General features: G+C 49.5%; 1 protein-coding gene across 2 annotated transcripts in view; it reads left to right on the top strand.

Moving 5' to 3' along the window:
- Nucleotides 1-15,514, top strand: part of LOC142582196 (uridine phosphorylase 1-like) — a 60,398-nt gene that overhangs the window by 29,407 nt on the left and 15,477 nt on the right. Inside the window, exon 2 of one of the 2 annotated variants that reach the window (XM_075691608.1) lies at nucleotides 14,470-14,612. In XM_075691608.1, coding sequence (XP_075547723.1) covers nucleotides 14,470-14,612 — 143 coding nt within the window. Of the gene's footprint in view, nucleotides 1-14,464; nucleotides 14,613-15,514 lie in introns of both variants that reach the window. The other variant, XM_075691610.1, reaches the window with a different exon arrangement.

Genomic DNA, 15,514 nt, shown 5'->3' with positions numbered 1-15,514 from the left:
CTGGGTCGTCGCCCCTGCCTTCCCACGATTCTCGAAGCATGCGAAGCGGAGACCGAAGCGAGCGACCGTACACCAGCTCAGCTGGCGAAAACCCCGTAGCTGCATGCGGCGCGGTCCTTAATGCAAACATCACCCCAGGCAGACACAGCTCCCAGTCAGTTTGATGTTCAAAACACAATGCTCTCAACACGCGCTTCATGACGGAGTGGAGCTTCTCAACGGAATTCGACTGTGGGTGGTACACTGAGCTGTGTAACAGCTTTACCCCACACCTTTCGAGAAAAGTTGTCGTCAAAGCGCTAGTAAACACTGTGCCCTGATCTGATTGGATTTCCGCAGGGAAACCAACTCGCGCAAATATGGACAGTAGTGCATTGACTATCTCAACTGAGCTGAGTTCTTTAAGCGGCACTGCTTCAGGGAACTTTGTCGCTGGGCAGATCACAGTCAAAATGTGTCTGTACCCCGTGGCTGTTACCGGCAGAGGTCCCACTGTATCAATAACGAGCCGTCTAAAAGGCTCCGTAATGATAGGTACCAACTTCAACGGCGCCCTCGATTTGTCCCCTGGTTTGCCCACCCGCTGACAGGTGTCACATGTCCTCACGAAATGGTCTGCGTCCCGAAAACACCCTGGCCAATAGTACTCTTGCAAGAGACGGTCCTTAGTTTTCTTAACTCCTAGGTGTCCGGACCACGAACCCCCATGCGACAAGCGCAACAGATCCTGACGATAGCATTGAGGAACGATCAGCTGATCGAACTCCACTCCCCTGCGGTCTAGATACTTCCGGTACAGGACTCCACCTCTTTCCACAAAACGCGCATTTTTCCTGGCGATACCTTCCTTGACATTGCAGCGCACGTTTTCTAGGCTGCCATCCTTCTTTTGCTCGGCTATCAAAGCCGACCGGCTGACTTTTAGCAACCTATTAAGTCCGTCTGACGTAGGCGCGATGAGCAAATCTGCAGATAGCTCTTCTAACTTTCCCGCATCGGGATTTTCCTCTCCGGTATCTGGTGCCTTTAACGTTACAGACTCAAGTTTATTCAGTTCGGGCGTGCTCTGAATATCAGCTTGCTGCGCCTCTGACCCTTTCTCATTGTTCGATAACGTCGGCCCCGCAACTACCGCCTTTGCAGCGAGCTCCCGAACCTTCGACCTGGTTAAGGCCTGAACGCTAGCCTCACCAAACAAAAGCCCCTTCTCGCGCAGGAGGTGATCGGACCTGTTCGAAAATAGGTACGGGTACTGGGGGGGCAGCATAGATGACACTGCCGCCTCCGTCTCAAGCGCTCCGAAAGGTCCTTCAATAAGCACTTTTGCTACCGGCAGACACACGCTATGAGCTTCCACGGCTTGCTTGATCCATGCGCACTCGCCCGTGAACATATGGGGTTCTACGTAAGAGGGGTGAACTACATCCATCGTAGCTGCGGAATCGCGAAGCACTCGGCACTCTTTCCCGTACACGAGGAGGTCTCGCATGTAAGGCTCGTGAAGCTTCATGTTCTCGTCAGTGCTGCATAATGAAAAAAACACAACTTTTGGTGTTGTTTCCGGACACTGCGCCGAAAAGTGACCCGGCTTCTGGCACGTATAACAAACGCGCGCTTGCCTCATCTCGAACCGCTTTCTGCGTTCGGCTTCGGCTGCCGCCGTCTCTTTACGTTTGGTCGGACTGCTTTCACTCGCATCCTCACTACGCGTGTTCCCCTTTGCTCGCATGGGTGTGAACTTCGGCCTCTCAAACTTCGAGCCAAATTCACCCTTTTGACCGTCCTTAGCTCCGCGAGCCCGACGCGTCACAAACTCCTCGGCTAGCTCAGCGGCTTTAGCCACCGTACAAACGTCTGGCCTATCCAAGACCCAGTACCGCACGTTCTCCGGTAACCGACTATAAAACTGTTCTAGCCCGAAACACTGCAGAACTTTATCGTGGTCACCAAACGCTTTCTCTTCTTTGAGCCACTCCTGCATGTTTGACATAAGCCTGTACGCAAACTCTGTATATGACTCACTTTTGCCTTTCTCATTTTCCCGAAACTTCCGACGGAACGCCTCCGCTGACAGCCTGTACTTTTTTAGCAGACTCGATTTCACTTTGTCGAAATCCTCTGCCTCCTCTCTATCCAAGCGAGCGACTACGTCGGCCGCCTCGCCGGGTAACAAAGTGAGCAAGCGCTGTGGCCACGTTTCCCGAGAGAACCCCTGCTTCTCGCACGTTCGCTCAAAGTTAACCAGGAACAAACCAATGTCCTCTCCAAGCTTAAACGGCCGCATCAGGTCAGTCATTTTGAACAATACGCGTTCTCCTGCACCGTGTGCCTGACTTCCATTACGAGCGCGTTCCATCTCTACCTCGAGACGCTTCATTTCCAAAGCGTGGTCGCGCTCTTCTTTTTCTTTCTCTTTTTGTTCTTTACGTTCTCGCTCCTGTTTTTTTGCAGTCTCCCTCTCCTCAATGGTCTCAAGGCATTCCGACAGCTCGTCATCCTCAGCTTCTAACTCAAGAATAGCCCTTAGCAGTTCAGGTTTTCTGAGTTTGTCTGAGACATCCAGACCCAACTCTCTTGCAAGCTCCAGCAATTTCGGTTTGCGCAACGACTTCAAATCCATGGCTGCTCTGAATGCTGCTTTCTCTACTGCCTATTATTGTCTTGCCGCAATCTAACCCGGCAGCAACGACAACCACAATTACCAGCTCTGTTTCTGACACTAACAAAAGCCTGGCAAAGCTCAGAAGAAGAAAGTCCCGCACTCACCAAACCTCGCAGCCAAGAGTTCAGCGCAGTCGTTCCGCTGCAGGCAACCAGTCATCACACAGGGCTCGTTGCACTGCTCCCGGATCGTTGTTGAGCTGCTCAGCATACAGTCAACTGCATCTCTTCGCTGCTGGCCTCCGTTGTCGCGATCTCACCGCTGGCAGACAGTTGTTGTGGTCGCACCGCTGGTACGAGTTGTTGGGAACTCGGCGCTGACGCCCGTGGTTGCACCTGGGTCGCAAGCCCCAAGGGTAGCGTTGGCCTGGCGGCCTGGGGTACAACTGGAAGCATCCGAAGGTCCCGGCAAAGCATGAGTCGACTGGTAACAACAAAACAACTTGTTTATTCTAACATCGCAAAGAGTTGGCGGTCAGGTTGACCGAAGTAGAGAGACGGGAGTGCACTTTACTCAACAGAAGAAATCGGAGCCCTCCTTTGGCGTCCGGGGGCAGCTGCTTTTATACTCTCGCAGTTGAGGGCAAGAAGGAACCCCTCAATAGACGAGCACGTGACTGTGCCGCTCGGGCACAATGGGATAAGGTGACGCATACTGTCGTGTCGCCGCCGGTCGGGCACAATGGGGAGGAGAAGGTGGCTCACACTGTCGTGTCGCCGCCTGTCAGACCCCCTCGCTTCACAGTTGTTGGGAGCTCCTCTCCCCGGCTGCCGCGCTTCGACAAGCGTGGGCACCAATATGCACATACACTCACACACGCACATGAAGACACGTGGCATCGGAACATGCCTGGACGCGCTTGGCGGGGAGGCGTAGCGGCGACGCCGAACGGGCCAAAATGTCTGCCGCTTTGTTGCAGCCGCGCCGGCTAAACCGCGCGTCGTAGGCGAAACGTAACAGCGGCGGCCGCAGGGCAACGCCGTCAGGTGGTGTTACGGGAACCGAGCTTCGCGCAAGGGAACACTCCTCGCTCACTGCTGCGCTTCAGCCAACGGGCGCACCTTCTGGCGCGCTGCCAAGGTCTGCGCCTGCAGTGAACGGCGCGAAACGGCGAAGGGGCGTCGCGTGCCCTCTCTGGCTGCCTTGTCGCGCTTACCCCTCTCGCAGCGGAGGGCGCTAACGACCCGAAATTGAGCAACGAGATAAGTGTGGCATGTACTAAATGTAATGCAAAGAAAGTGAAGCAGCCTACATCGGCGAATCCGGAAGCATCAGAATGTGCCTAAAGCAGCATCAACACCACGTCGTCAAAGTTTCTGCAGACGCAGAAACTGCACGGCAGTTGCAGACACCAATGGCCGTTAATTGTATTGAAACTTTCAATGCATTGTAGTGTCTAGACGATCGTCCGCTGACCGTGCAGACGCTACTGGAACACCGTCCTCACCGATCATCCATCCAGAAGGTAGCCAAGGCCCTTTCGTGCTTTTTTTTTAAAAATGACTGTCTTGTGCGAGGGCCTTTGATGGCGTGTCCAAGCAGCTGCACACCCCTCTCACCCTCTCATCTTTCTGTTTCCCTGTTCTCCTCCCTCAGCGTAGGGTAGCCATTTTTTTCTTTATTCAATTATTACCCCGCTTAGCCCAAAGGCGCTATACCAGGGGGGTTACAATGTCGAAAAAGAAAACCCATCTTCATTGACACAGCACACTTGCTGACTTCATAGGCGATTTCATTCGCTAATGGAACGAACAAAAATGAATTAGCATAAATGCTAGTTTTAGTGCGGTATTCTAAAATCTTGAATTGATGATCAGTACGTGCAGAGACATAATGAGGTCTGTGTATATATATTTCCTTTCGTATGCCGGTTTTACCTTGAAATATTTGATAAAGCATTTTCAGCCTCAACTTTTTGGCGAGAGGAAGGAATTTCCCAGCCTATTTCATTTTTCATATTGGTACAGCTATCGGTTCTCGAGTACCGGCATAAGACGAACCTTGCTGCTGTGTTCTGGATTTTTTGCCGTTGATCATTTAGTGTTTTTTGCCAAGGGCCCCACTCGGCACAAGCATATTCGAGCATTGGACGAACGTATGTTAGGTAAGCAGTTGATTTCAAAAAAGGCAGCGTGTGTCTCAGATTTCGCTGTACTATAAGGTTTAAAGCCCTGGCGGCCTTAGAAACCACTGTGTCAACGTGAGCATTCCATGAACAATCGGCTTAGAATGTCATCTTAAAACTTTTTGTGCGCAAACATAGAGGGACGAAGAATAGGAGCAACACAAGGACGAGCGCTTTTATATAAGCGCTCGTCCTTATGTTGCTCCTATTCTTTGTCCGTGTTTGTTTGCGCACAAAAAGTTTTAAGATCAATCTGTTTCCACTAGGCCGACTCGCAGTTATGCTTAGAATGTCACACCTGAGTATTTGTAGCGTAATTTTTGCTTCACTGTGTTAGGTTAGCCTGTGAGGTTAGCCTGTGAGGTTAGAGGTTAGCCTGTGTTTACTGTGTTTTTGATGTGTAAAAGTAACATGAACGCATTTTTTAGTATTTAAGTTCATTTTCCATCTTGAACACCATTCAAGAACACATGATAAGTCACCTTGTAACAGGGCAACGTCATCTTCGTTTCTAATTTTTCTATACAAGTCATCGGCAAACAACAGTATATTACAATTAATTCCTGAACAAATGTCATTCTTATATATTAAAAATAAAAGTGGCCCGAAAACTGAGCCCTGTGGGACACCCGATGTGATATCTACGAAACTGGATTTCCTGCCGTTTAATACTGCGCATTGTCGCCGGAACGATAGATAGTTTTCGATCCAAGCTAGAACTGTATGGTCAACATTTAGTGATGCTAGTTTTCCTAAAAGCAAAGGGTGTGAAACAGTATCAAACGCCTTTTGAAAGTCCATGAAAAGGCAGTCAATTTGTCCGCCGACGTCGATATGAGATACAAGGTCATGATAGAATTCAATCAGTTGTGTTGTGCAAGATAGACCTTTAAGGAACCCAGGTTGTTGTGAAGCCAGTACGTTGTTTGTCAGTAAATGTGTCATTATCTCTTTATATAAAATGTGTTCTAATAATTTACATGGTATGGATGTAAGTGAAATGGGCCTGTAGTTATATACATCTTTTTTTCGACCCACCTTTATGAATGGGGACGACATGTGAAATTTTCCAGTCATCCGGGAGGGCTACCCGAAGATAAAGACTTGTTGTACAGTACATAGAGATGAAGGGACATCAGTTCGGCACATTGCTTTAGAATTCGAGGAGAAATGCCGTCCGATCCATTTGCCTTATTATCGTTAATTTTGTTTAGTAATGCTTTGATTCCATTCACATTTAGCTGTACTGTTTTCATAGTCGGAACGGAACTTGTGCGTGGTGAAGGACTAGAGCTGTGTTTTGGCAAATATACCAAGCAAAAGTAATTATTTAGACAAGTAGCTTTCTCAATGTAATTTAAGAACTTCTCTTTATTAAACACAATTTAGGTGATGCCCGCTTTACCTGCTTCATATATTGAGGCTTTCATAGGCTTTCATTTCGTAGGCTTTCATATATTGCCAGAATGCCTTGGTATTAGTTTTTATTTCCCTGCCGAGTTTTTCAAAGTAGCACCCCTTAGCAATTTTTATGTTTTGTTTATTCATGGGTTATAGCGTGTAAACTTTCAAAGTGATGATTGCTATTAGTTCTTTGGTGCTTTCATTATATACGCCTTCTATTCTTAACTATTTTTAGGATACGCCTAGTCATACATGGCTTGTTGCGCTTTTTAATATAACGCATTTGATACTGGGAATGTAGGTATCGGTAAGCTTCTTGAGTTTTTCTTTAAACTTATTCCACAATTCTTGAATGTCACAATCATCTGAGAGGCATTCAAAAGCGGCAAATTATCAAGAAGCTTCCTTGATATGCTGGCATAATCACCTCTGTTATATAGGTACACTGTTCTGGTCTCTTTTTTCTTTTCTCTGCTACTTTTGGTTTCAAAACTTGTGACGACAGCGCGGTGGTCACTTATTCCCGGAATAACCTTTACAAAATTCACTATATTTGGCAAGTTGCAGAAAGAAAGGTCCAATGTATTGGTACCACGAGTTGGATCAATAACATGTTGCGTTAATCCGAAATAATCTTACGATACTTTTCATCTCCAAGTTGAAGTTTCCACCTGCTCTGTATTCACAACTTCCTACACGCCAGCATAAATCAGGCAAATTAAGGTCTCCTGCCAGCGCGAACGTGTAACAAGAAGCCTCAGAAACAATTTCATATCAAACCTGTACCATGGTGACAGAGGAGTTAGGAGGCTGGTAGAAAACTCCGGCTGCCAATGAAGAATTACCTGGCAACGTAACTTTGCACCATACTGATTCCACATCGTCATGATCTATATCTAGTTCAGATGAGTTTAAAGAGTGGTGAACAAAAAGAAATACGCCACCACTCACGCGGGATCTATCTTTACGATAAGCAACGAAGCCTTCCGGAAAAACTTCACTGTCTTTCACAGAAGAATCGAGCCATGATTCAGTCCCAAAGACTGTCAGCTTTCACAGAGTTGATAAGAGCAGCAAGGTCGTCCACTTTATTGACGACGCTTCTACAATTCACTGTCAGTGTAATCAAATCAAGTATCTGACGCCCCCTTTCCTTTGGTTTGGCTCACTTACTTTTTTACGTCAGGAACGGCCTCTTCTTATTTCTGTATCCCACTTAAACGTCTTTCCATTCATGCACAACTCATCAAAACTTTGTCCGACGCGATTTTTTTTCATCCGCTTTATTGACCTTAGCATATTCCCAGAGCCTTTTCGAATGTCTCTTGTTTCAGGTGCATAATCCCGGTCGACACTGTACGCAGTTCGTTTGAAGTTCCTAGCATTAGAGAGAACGTTTGATTTTTCTTTGTAGAAGGCAAAACTGACAATGATCGGTCTTTTCTTCATTTTGTTATAGCGACCTATATGGTGTGCTCTTTCTACCGACCGCACTTCTAAGCCTAAGTTTTCTTTACAAATGTTTTTGAGCAATTGTTCAGACTGTTCCCACGTTTCTGATTCGGTATCATCGACTTCGTAAAAGGAGGAGGAATAAACTTTATTAGTTGAAATGAGCCGACGGTAAAATCGTCCGAGGTGGGCGGCGTCCCTAGTCCAGGATGCCGTGGGCCTGAGCTGATAGCTTGGCCCTGCTCACCAGGCGATGCTAGTCTTCAGGGCTAGAGCTTGTCAGCTGGGCCTCCCATTGCTCGACGGTTGGTCCGGTGATGGGCGGTTTCGATAGGTTTTGCTGACATTCCCATACCATGTGGTAGAGGGTATTGGGCGTAGAGCAGAAGGCGCATTTGTGAGTATAGCTCGTAGGATACATGGCGTGTAGCAGGGTGCCGTGCGGGAATGTGCCGGTCTGTAGTCTTCGGAAGATCACCGCCTCTTCTCTTGTCAGCTGGGGATGCGGGGGTGGATAGATCGTTCTACCCAGTCTGTAGTGGCTCAGTATATCGGCGTATCTTTTCGGGACGCTATCTTGTTGGTCTACCGGTGCTCGTGAACCTGGTGGGATAGCCCGGAGAATGTGATCTCGGGCAGCGGCATTGGCCGCTACATTACCCGCCAGGGACTCGTGTCCCGGGGCCCAGACAATGTACACTTCTGTAAAATTGTCTCGTTTTTCGAGGATGCTCAGGGCTTCTTTGGAAATGCGGCCTTTTTGGTAATTTCTACATGCTGTTTGTGAGTCGGTGATGATTGTGATTAGATCTTCCTCTCGCTGGCCCGTAGTGGCCGCCAGGGCTATCGCCGTTTCTTCCGCGCAGTCGATGTCTGGAGTGCTTACCGAGGCCGCTGCTACCTCTTGTCCTTGGCCGTTGATCACGCTGATAGCGTGGGCCGCTCTGTTCTTGTACTTTGCCGCGTCGGTGTATCGGACTTCTCCTTGTTTTGGTCCTTCGTAGGCCTTACGTAGAACTTTCACTCTCGCTCGCCTCCTTTCTCTGTGGTATTCAGGGTGCATGTTTCTCGGGATGCTGGCCACCGTGATTTTCTCCCTCAGGGGTAGAGGAACCCGCTGTTTTGTGGACTCATATTCGACTGGGTAGCCCAGTCTTATTAGCGTGTCCCTACCCGTGCTGGTGAGCTTGAGTCGCTCTATCTGGCTCGTCTTGTGGGCCTCTACTAGTTCCTCCCAAGTATTGTGGATGCCCAGGCTGAGTAGCTTCTCCGTCGACGTCGTCGGTGGAAGATCCAGTGCCAGCTTGTAGGTCTTTCGTATTAGGGTGGTCAATTTGTCTCTCTCGCTGTTCTTGAGACCCAGGTACGGGGTGCCGTAAGTAACTCTGCTGGTTATCAGGGCTTGTATTAATCTGATTGTGTCCTGCTCTTTCAGGCCGTGCTTTTTGTTTGTCACTCTTCGCACTAAGTGCGCGACTTGGGTAACTGTCGCTTGCAGTTTTTTAATGGCGGCGAGACCGGCACCGTCCTTCTGGAGAGTGAGGCCCAGAATACAAAGTGTGTCCACCTTGGGTATGTTGACTCCATTTAGTGTCAACGTTGGGTCAGGTGTCTCCTGCGGAGGCCGCCCTCTTGTCCTCTTTTTGAGGATCAGGAGCTCCGACTTTTCCGGCGCGCATGAAAGACCGCAGCGGTGTAGATGATGCTCGGTCCTGCCGATGGTTTCCTGCAGGGCGTCTTGTTGTTCGCCCGCCGATCCCGTGCACGTCCACATGGTCAGGTCGTCTGCATACATTGCGTGACGGATACCCCTGATGTTCCCCAAGAGGTTCGGCAATCCCCTCATCGCTATATTGAACAGCAACGGGGAGATCACCGACCCCTGGGGGGTTCCTCTCTGCGCTATTTGGAACTTCTTGGTCCTGAGATTCCCCAGGCCTATGGTCGCCGTTCTACCCGTCAGGAAGTCCCGGACGTAGTTGTATGTCCGCCGTCCGCAGTTGGTGTGTTGTAGGCTGTTTAGCACTACTTCGTGTGAGACGTCGAAGGCTCCCTTCACGTCGAGTGCCAGGATGGCACTCTTGTGGAATGTGCTGAAGCCGTCGATGACTTCTTCTTTAAGCTGAAGTAGAATGTCCTGGGTGGAGAGGTTAGGCCGGAAACCGAACATAGTGTTCGGCAGGTGCCCACCTTCTTCCAGATAGGGCGAGAGACGATTGTGGACCATGTGCTCGAAGAGTTTTCCCGCGCATGGACGTGAGAGAGATCGGACGCAGGTTCTGTAGGTTGATGGGCTTGCCGGGTTTCGGGATCATCGTTACGTCCGCGTGCTTCCAGGAAGCCGGTATACTGCCGCTCTCCCAGCTTTCATTGATATACTTGAGTAAACTCTCCGTCGCCCCGTCGTCCAAGTTACGGAGGGTCTTGTTGTTAATTTTATCCCTGCCGGGCATCGTGTTTCTTTTGAGATTTCTTAAGGCTGCCATGATCTCCGACTTGGTGAAAGGTTGGTCTAAATCCGGATTGGGTTCCCCCTCGTACTCCGGGTGAATGACTGGCTGCGTCTTCCGTTGTTGCTCGTCTCCGATGTATTTCCCGGTGATGGCTTCGAGCGCTTCTTCTTCGGTTCCCTGGAAGTTGTGTATAAGTCTTTGTATGTGTTGCCCCGTGGCAGTTTTTGATTCCGTCTTCGCCAGAAGGGTCTTTAGAATGGCCCAGGTCTTTCGGTTGCTGAGGGTTCCCTGTAACTGGTCGCACACTTGATTCCAGTTCTGACGTCCGAGTTTTTCAGCATACTCCTCCGCCTGCCGCGAGACTGCGGCAATGCGGATCTTGAGTTTGCCGTTTCTCTTCTGCTTCTTCCATCTCTTCAAAAGTCCTCGCCTGGCCTCCCAGAGGTGAAGTAGGTGTGGGTCGACTTCGGGATTGTCCGCAGTGAGTTCATGGTCTTTGTGTACTTGGTAACCAAGTCCATCACGTTCTTGGTCCACTCCTAGATGTCCTCTAGGCTTCTGGGGTGTTCATCTTTCCGGAAAGCAGGCCAGCCCGTAATTTTGGCCTGACCTAATCTCACGGGGGTTTTGTGGTGCATGATTTTGGTCTGGATGATATGATGGTCGCTGCCCAGAGTCTCGTCCAGCCTCGACCACTCGACTTGCCTTAAGCCAGTGGAGAAGGTCAGGTCTGGGCTGGTGTCTCTGGAGACACTGTTGCCGATTCTAGTTGGTATTAGAGGCAAGGTTTGAGTACGGGCTAGTTGGTATTCCATGGTTCAATCGTCACTTACAGCGCATACATACATCGGTCCACAACGTCAGCTGGTGGTGTTGTGCCGCGTTGTGCACGTCCATACCCTTCTTGTTGGTTGATCGGTAGCCCCAAGCCACGTGTGGAGCGTTAAAGTCACCCACCACGAGAAGTTTTTGACCGTTGGTGACTTTCTTCACTTCTCTCAGGCTTTGTCCAAGTCCTTTAGTGTGTCGCGCGGAGGACTGTATACATTCAGAATGTAGAGGCTCTGTAGGGTTTTCTTGGGAGGGACCAGCTCAATCAGAGTGTGTTCGATTCTGTGGTTGATTTGGTGCTGCTGCGTCGTGTAGTGCTTCTTGATGAGGACGGCGGTCCGGGTCCTTCCTTGGGCAATGTGCGTTTTGTAGCCGCGCATCGTAATATTATTTGTTTCTGTTTCCTGTAACGCGATGACGTCAGGTTGGTGTAGGGTGCATAGGTGAAGTAAATTTTGCCGTTTCCGATTTATTCCTCTGCAATTCCACTGCCACATTTTGAGGGTTTCGGTCGCTTCTTTCTTCTTTGCTATCTTATTCGCCATCTTGGCTTCCCAGAGTCTCGTTCATCTGGGCTTCTCTGATGGGGTATTTTGGCTTTTTCCTTGCCTGCTCTTTTTCCCTTTCTAGGATGGAGATGCGTTGGCTGAGCTCGTTGCTCATCTGGGTGATCTCCTGGCGGAGCGTTTGTACGGCTGCTTGGACGGTGGCTGCCACAGATTTGCTTATGGTGTCGACGGCCTGAGCCAGTTCGGCTCGCAACTCATTTCTCAGTTCGGCCTTGTCTTCGGTTCGGGCCTTGTTCATCTTGTACTCTATTCCCGATTCTAGGTCCTCTATCGGGGGAGTATGTTCCCTCGGCGGCGTTGGTGTTGTGGTCGGTTTCTGCTTTTTTTGCAATTGGTCAATGAGATGTTGGAGCTTCCTCTCCAGCGCTTGTTCCCTGGCCTGAGCTCTTCTGTCCCGTTCCTCCTGACGACCTTCTTGCTCTTCTAGACGCTTCATGAGCACTTCATTCCGCTTCATCAGATCGGCGTTTTGCCTTCTGAGGGAAGAGATGGTTTCCTCGTATCTCGAATTTCGCTCTTGTGTCGGCAGTGAGGGAAATGGGTCGGTTGTCGACTTGGAACTGGCTATCACTTCCGCCCAGCTGATCTTCTGCCGTTCTTGCTGTGGCTTACTTGTTCCATATTGCGAGGAGCTTGAACTTGTCCCCCTTGTTATAGGTGGTTGTCGGCCTCTTGATTTACTTCTCTCCCTCCCGTACAGGGGTGGGGGTCTTGGCTTGAGCCTTTTCTCGCACTCCTTGCTTGCCGTCTCGTGAGGTAGTCCACATAGTTTGCACTGCAACTGGCAATCATGATCTGCTTGTTGGTTCTGTACCCCGCACCGGTTGCAGATATGTTTGTCTGGGTTGGGGCATACGTCCTGCCGGTGGCCGATTTCTCCGCAGGCCTTGCAATACTGTACCGATCTGCGGTATGGGCGGCAACGTGTGTACGAGCCGGCCACCTTCACATAGAAAGGGATGTGCGGACCTTCGAAGGTGATAACTGCTGAGGTGGATTTGCCGAGCATCCTCGCATGCAGGATGCCACAGTTGTTGGCTGCCAGTAGTTCCGCAAGTCGTTTCTCCGTCGTACACGCAGTGATACCGTGCACGACTCCACGTACTGTTCCTGGGAGCGGTTTGATGTACGGCGTCATCTCGTATGTGGCCGCGCCAAGTTCGATGCTGCTGATGGAACCGAGCTTCAGTGCTTAGTCCTCGTCTGCGGTGCTGGCAATTATCAGGTTCTGCTTCCACTGCGTTTGGATGGTTACGTTCGCGCAAAATTCTTTGAAAGGGGAACCACTTGCCCTTGCAAGTCCTTCGGTGATCTTCTCGTCCGGCCAGTTGGACAGTTTCATGCCGGTTCTTGGTCGGTATAACACCTTGTAATCATTCTCTGGCAGCGGCTTCGTCACGCGTCGCGGCGGTGGCTTGCCGTTGGTTCGGCTTCCCTGATCTTGCTGCCGTTGGTGGTTGTTGTTGGCTTGCATGCTTGCTTCCACTCTCGGGTTGCTCCTCGCGTTTAGTCCTCCTTGCTGGTTATGGGGGTTTCCTTGCTTTCCCCCTCTTGTATGCGGTCCTCGTACAGCGCCTTCTTGTTTTTTCTTGCCTTGATTGCTTGGAACCATGGGCCAGCTTGACTCAGCGTCTTGCCGCTGTTCTCATCGAATTTCATGTTGCTCTGGACCGCTGTGGAGTCTTGGCTATTGTTCTCTATGTCCATTTCGTGAGCACTGCCGTTCGTTTCCCCTGCCATTCTCGGTGCTCGCGAGGCCACGCGGGCCCGCTCCTGGGTCGCGTGCGGCGTTCGGTGTTCGAATATGTCGAGGTGCTCGTTGCTCGGTGTGTCAAGGTAAACAAATCCACTCACCGCGGTAATTCTGACGGCTTTCGATGCCGATTGCCTTGTCGAGTTCAGTGACACAAAATCGTGAAGTTTGGTAAAGGTTAACCGCAATAACTCGCGATATAAGCAGCAGCCCTTGCGAAGCGCGTCCGCTCCACTCGGCCCCCTGGTGGCTTTTCCACTTCGTAAAAGACTAGGTTATTTCTGCGGCTTCTATTTTCTGAGTCGACGCTCTTATCGTGAAGTTGTATAACTACTTTTGTTATTGTCCTAATGTTACTCTCTTGCACATTGACTGTATCTTTAAGCGCTGTGATCTGGCCTTCTGTGACGCGCAGTTTGCCGTTAATTTCTGCCATCATTACTTCATGCTTTGCTAATCTAGTGTCAATGGCCTCTAATTTACTCATAATTGTGGCTTGACCATTTTGAAAGCTTTTAAACAGTTCTAGCTCGTGGGTATTCAGCGAACCGGGGTTCAACTCAACATCCGCGGAAAGCAATAATAGCAATACTAGGTACAAAACCATGTGCGCTAAAAAAAACGAAGTTTGCTACATGACACCGTCAGCACCTGTCTTCGGCGAACAGGCATAGCACTTGTAAGACAAGGAGCCGGCAGGGCACACAATAATCTACAAACCATAATTGGATATTTATGACAAACCTGCAGCAACAGAAGAGGCATAAGCTGCATGTCGGCAAGGGTGCCGGCTCCAAATCCCACGTAGCCAACGTGTCGCTCGATTAAATAAGGGCGGTCACACGATTTTCGTCGCACAATGGTGATTTGATAACAGTCCCCGTAGATTCGTTCCTGAACGGCTTGGCGTCGGTAGTGATCGGAAACATCAATGCTCTATCGGCCGCCGGTTCAATCCATGACGATGCATGCTGTCGATGAAGGTAAGTTCCGAGCGCGCGCTGGTCCTCTTCGGTCGACACCGAACTTGGGCGTCGCTACAATGACGCCAGCAACCTGCCGCAACAGAAGAGGTGCATGTCGGCAAGCGTGCCGGCTCCAAATTTCGACGCCTTTCTCGTTAATAGCCCTGCCTTCTGTCTTTCTCTCTCTCGGGAATCCTTTACCAAGAGTCTCTTGCAGAGATAACACTTGTAGTTTTGTGTATCGGCGCAGACTAGACGGAGGTGATGACGTACAGGCCGAAGCTGGCCTACTGCGACTGCGAAACCCGCACATCTCGAAGATGGCGAGCGATAACCTCTACCATCTGGCCCTGACCACGGATACGCACGACCTGCAACATATGTTCGGCGACGTGAAGGTGAGACGCATCGGATACTTAATCGAAGAAACCTAATTGTAACTTGGATCCGCGGAGCGCGCATCAAGTGACCAGACGACACAAATTCTGAGTATGTGACTGGCGTCTCCTATAGTTTCATTTTCTTTCAATTAAATTCAAATTTAATTCTATTTCAATTTATTTCTGCACTTCATACATCAGAAATGCAGGGTACGGAGACAAAAAGCTTTGTCAATTGACAAGCTTCACGGTATCCCAACACCCTTACAGACAGTCAATGGCAGAGCGACAGTGGTTATCAGTAGAAGAGCGTTATGCAAATCGTGAAAAACTTCGATTCTAGCGAGAATGTAAAAATCATAGCTTGTGGAATGCAAAAAGAAAAAGGTAAAGAACATACGTAACTACAAAAGAAAGAAATGTGCCGCATTTAACAAATCCAGAACTAATCAGTAGAGGTACACGATAACGTGTTAACAAAACTACCAAAAGTGCTTCGAAAATGAAATTTGAAATCACTCAGCCTCATCTCCAGGACATTTACGCCACAAGAAATAGGTCATTCAAAAGTCTGCCTAAATGAAATTTTGTGCTGTTAGAGCCGTGATTTGTCCCGCAGAAAGATACCATCATCCAGATTGTCTTGCTCCGGAAATTGTACGCTTTTTTTGGAGCGCTCCTTAGGTTGCAGAGTGACATAAATTTAAAAAAATATTAATTATGGGGTTTTACTGCCAAAACCACGGTCTGATTATAAGGCGGGCCGTGGTGGATTAATTTTGACCACCTGGGGCTCTTTACTGTGCGCCTAAATCTAAGTACACGGGTGTTTTTTTCATTTCGCCCTCATCGAAATGCGGCCGCCGTGGCCGGAATTTGATCCCGCGAGCTCGTGCTTAGCAGCGCAAGACCAAAGCCAC

This window comes from Dermacentor variabilis, chromosome 5, assembly GCF_050947875.1.
Source record: "Dermacentor variabilis isolate Ectoservices chromosome 5, ASM5094787v1, whole genome shotgun sequence".
In the NCBI taxonomy this organism is placed as follows: Eukaryota; Metazoa; Arthropoda; class Arachnida; order Ixodida; family Ixodidae; genus Dermacentor; species Dermacentor variabilis.
Note: the sequence above shows the minus strand (reverse complement) of the source record. Positions and strands in the feature narration are given on the sequence as shown.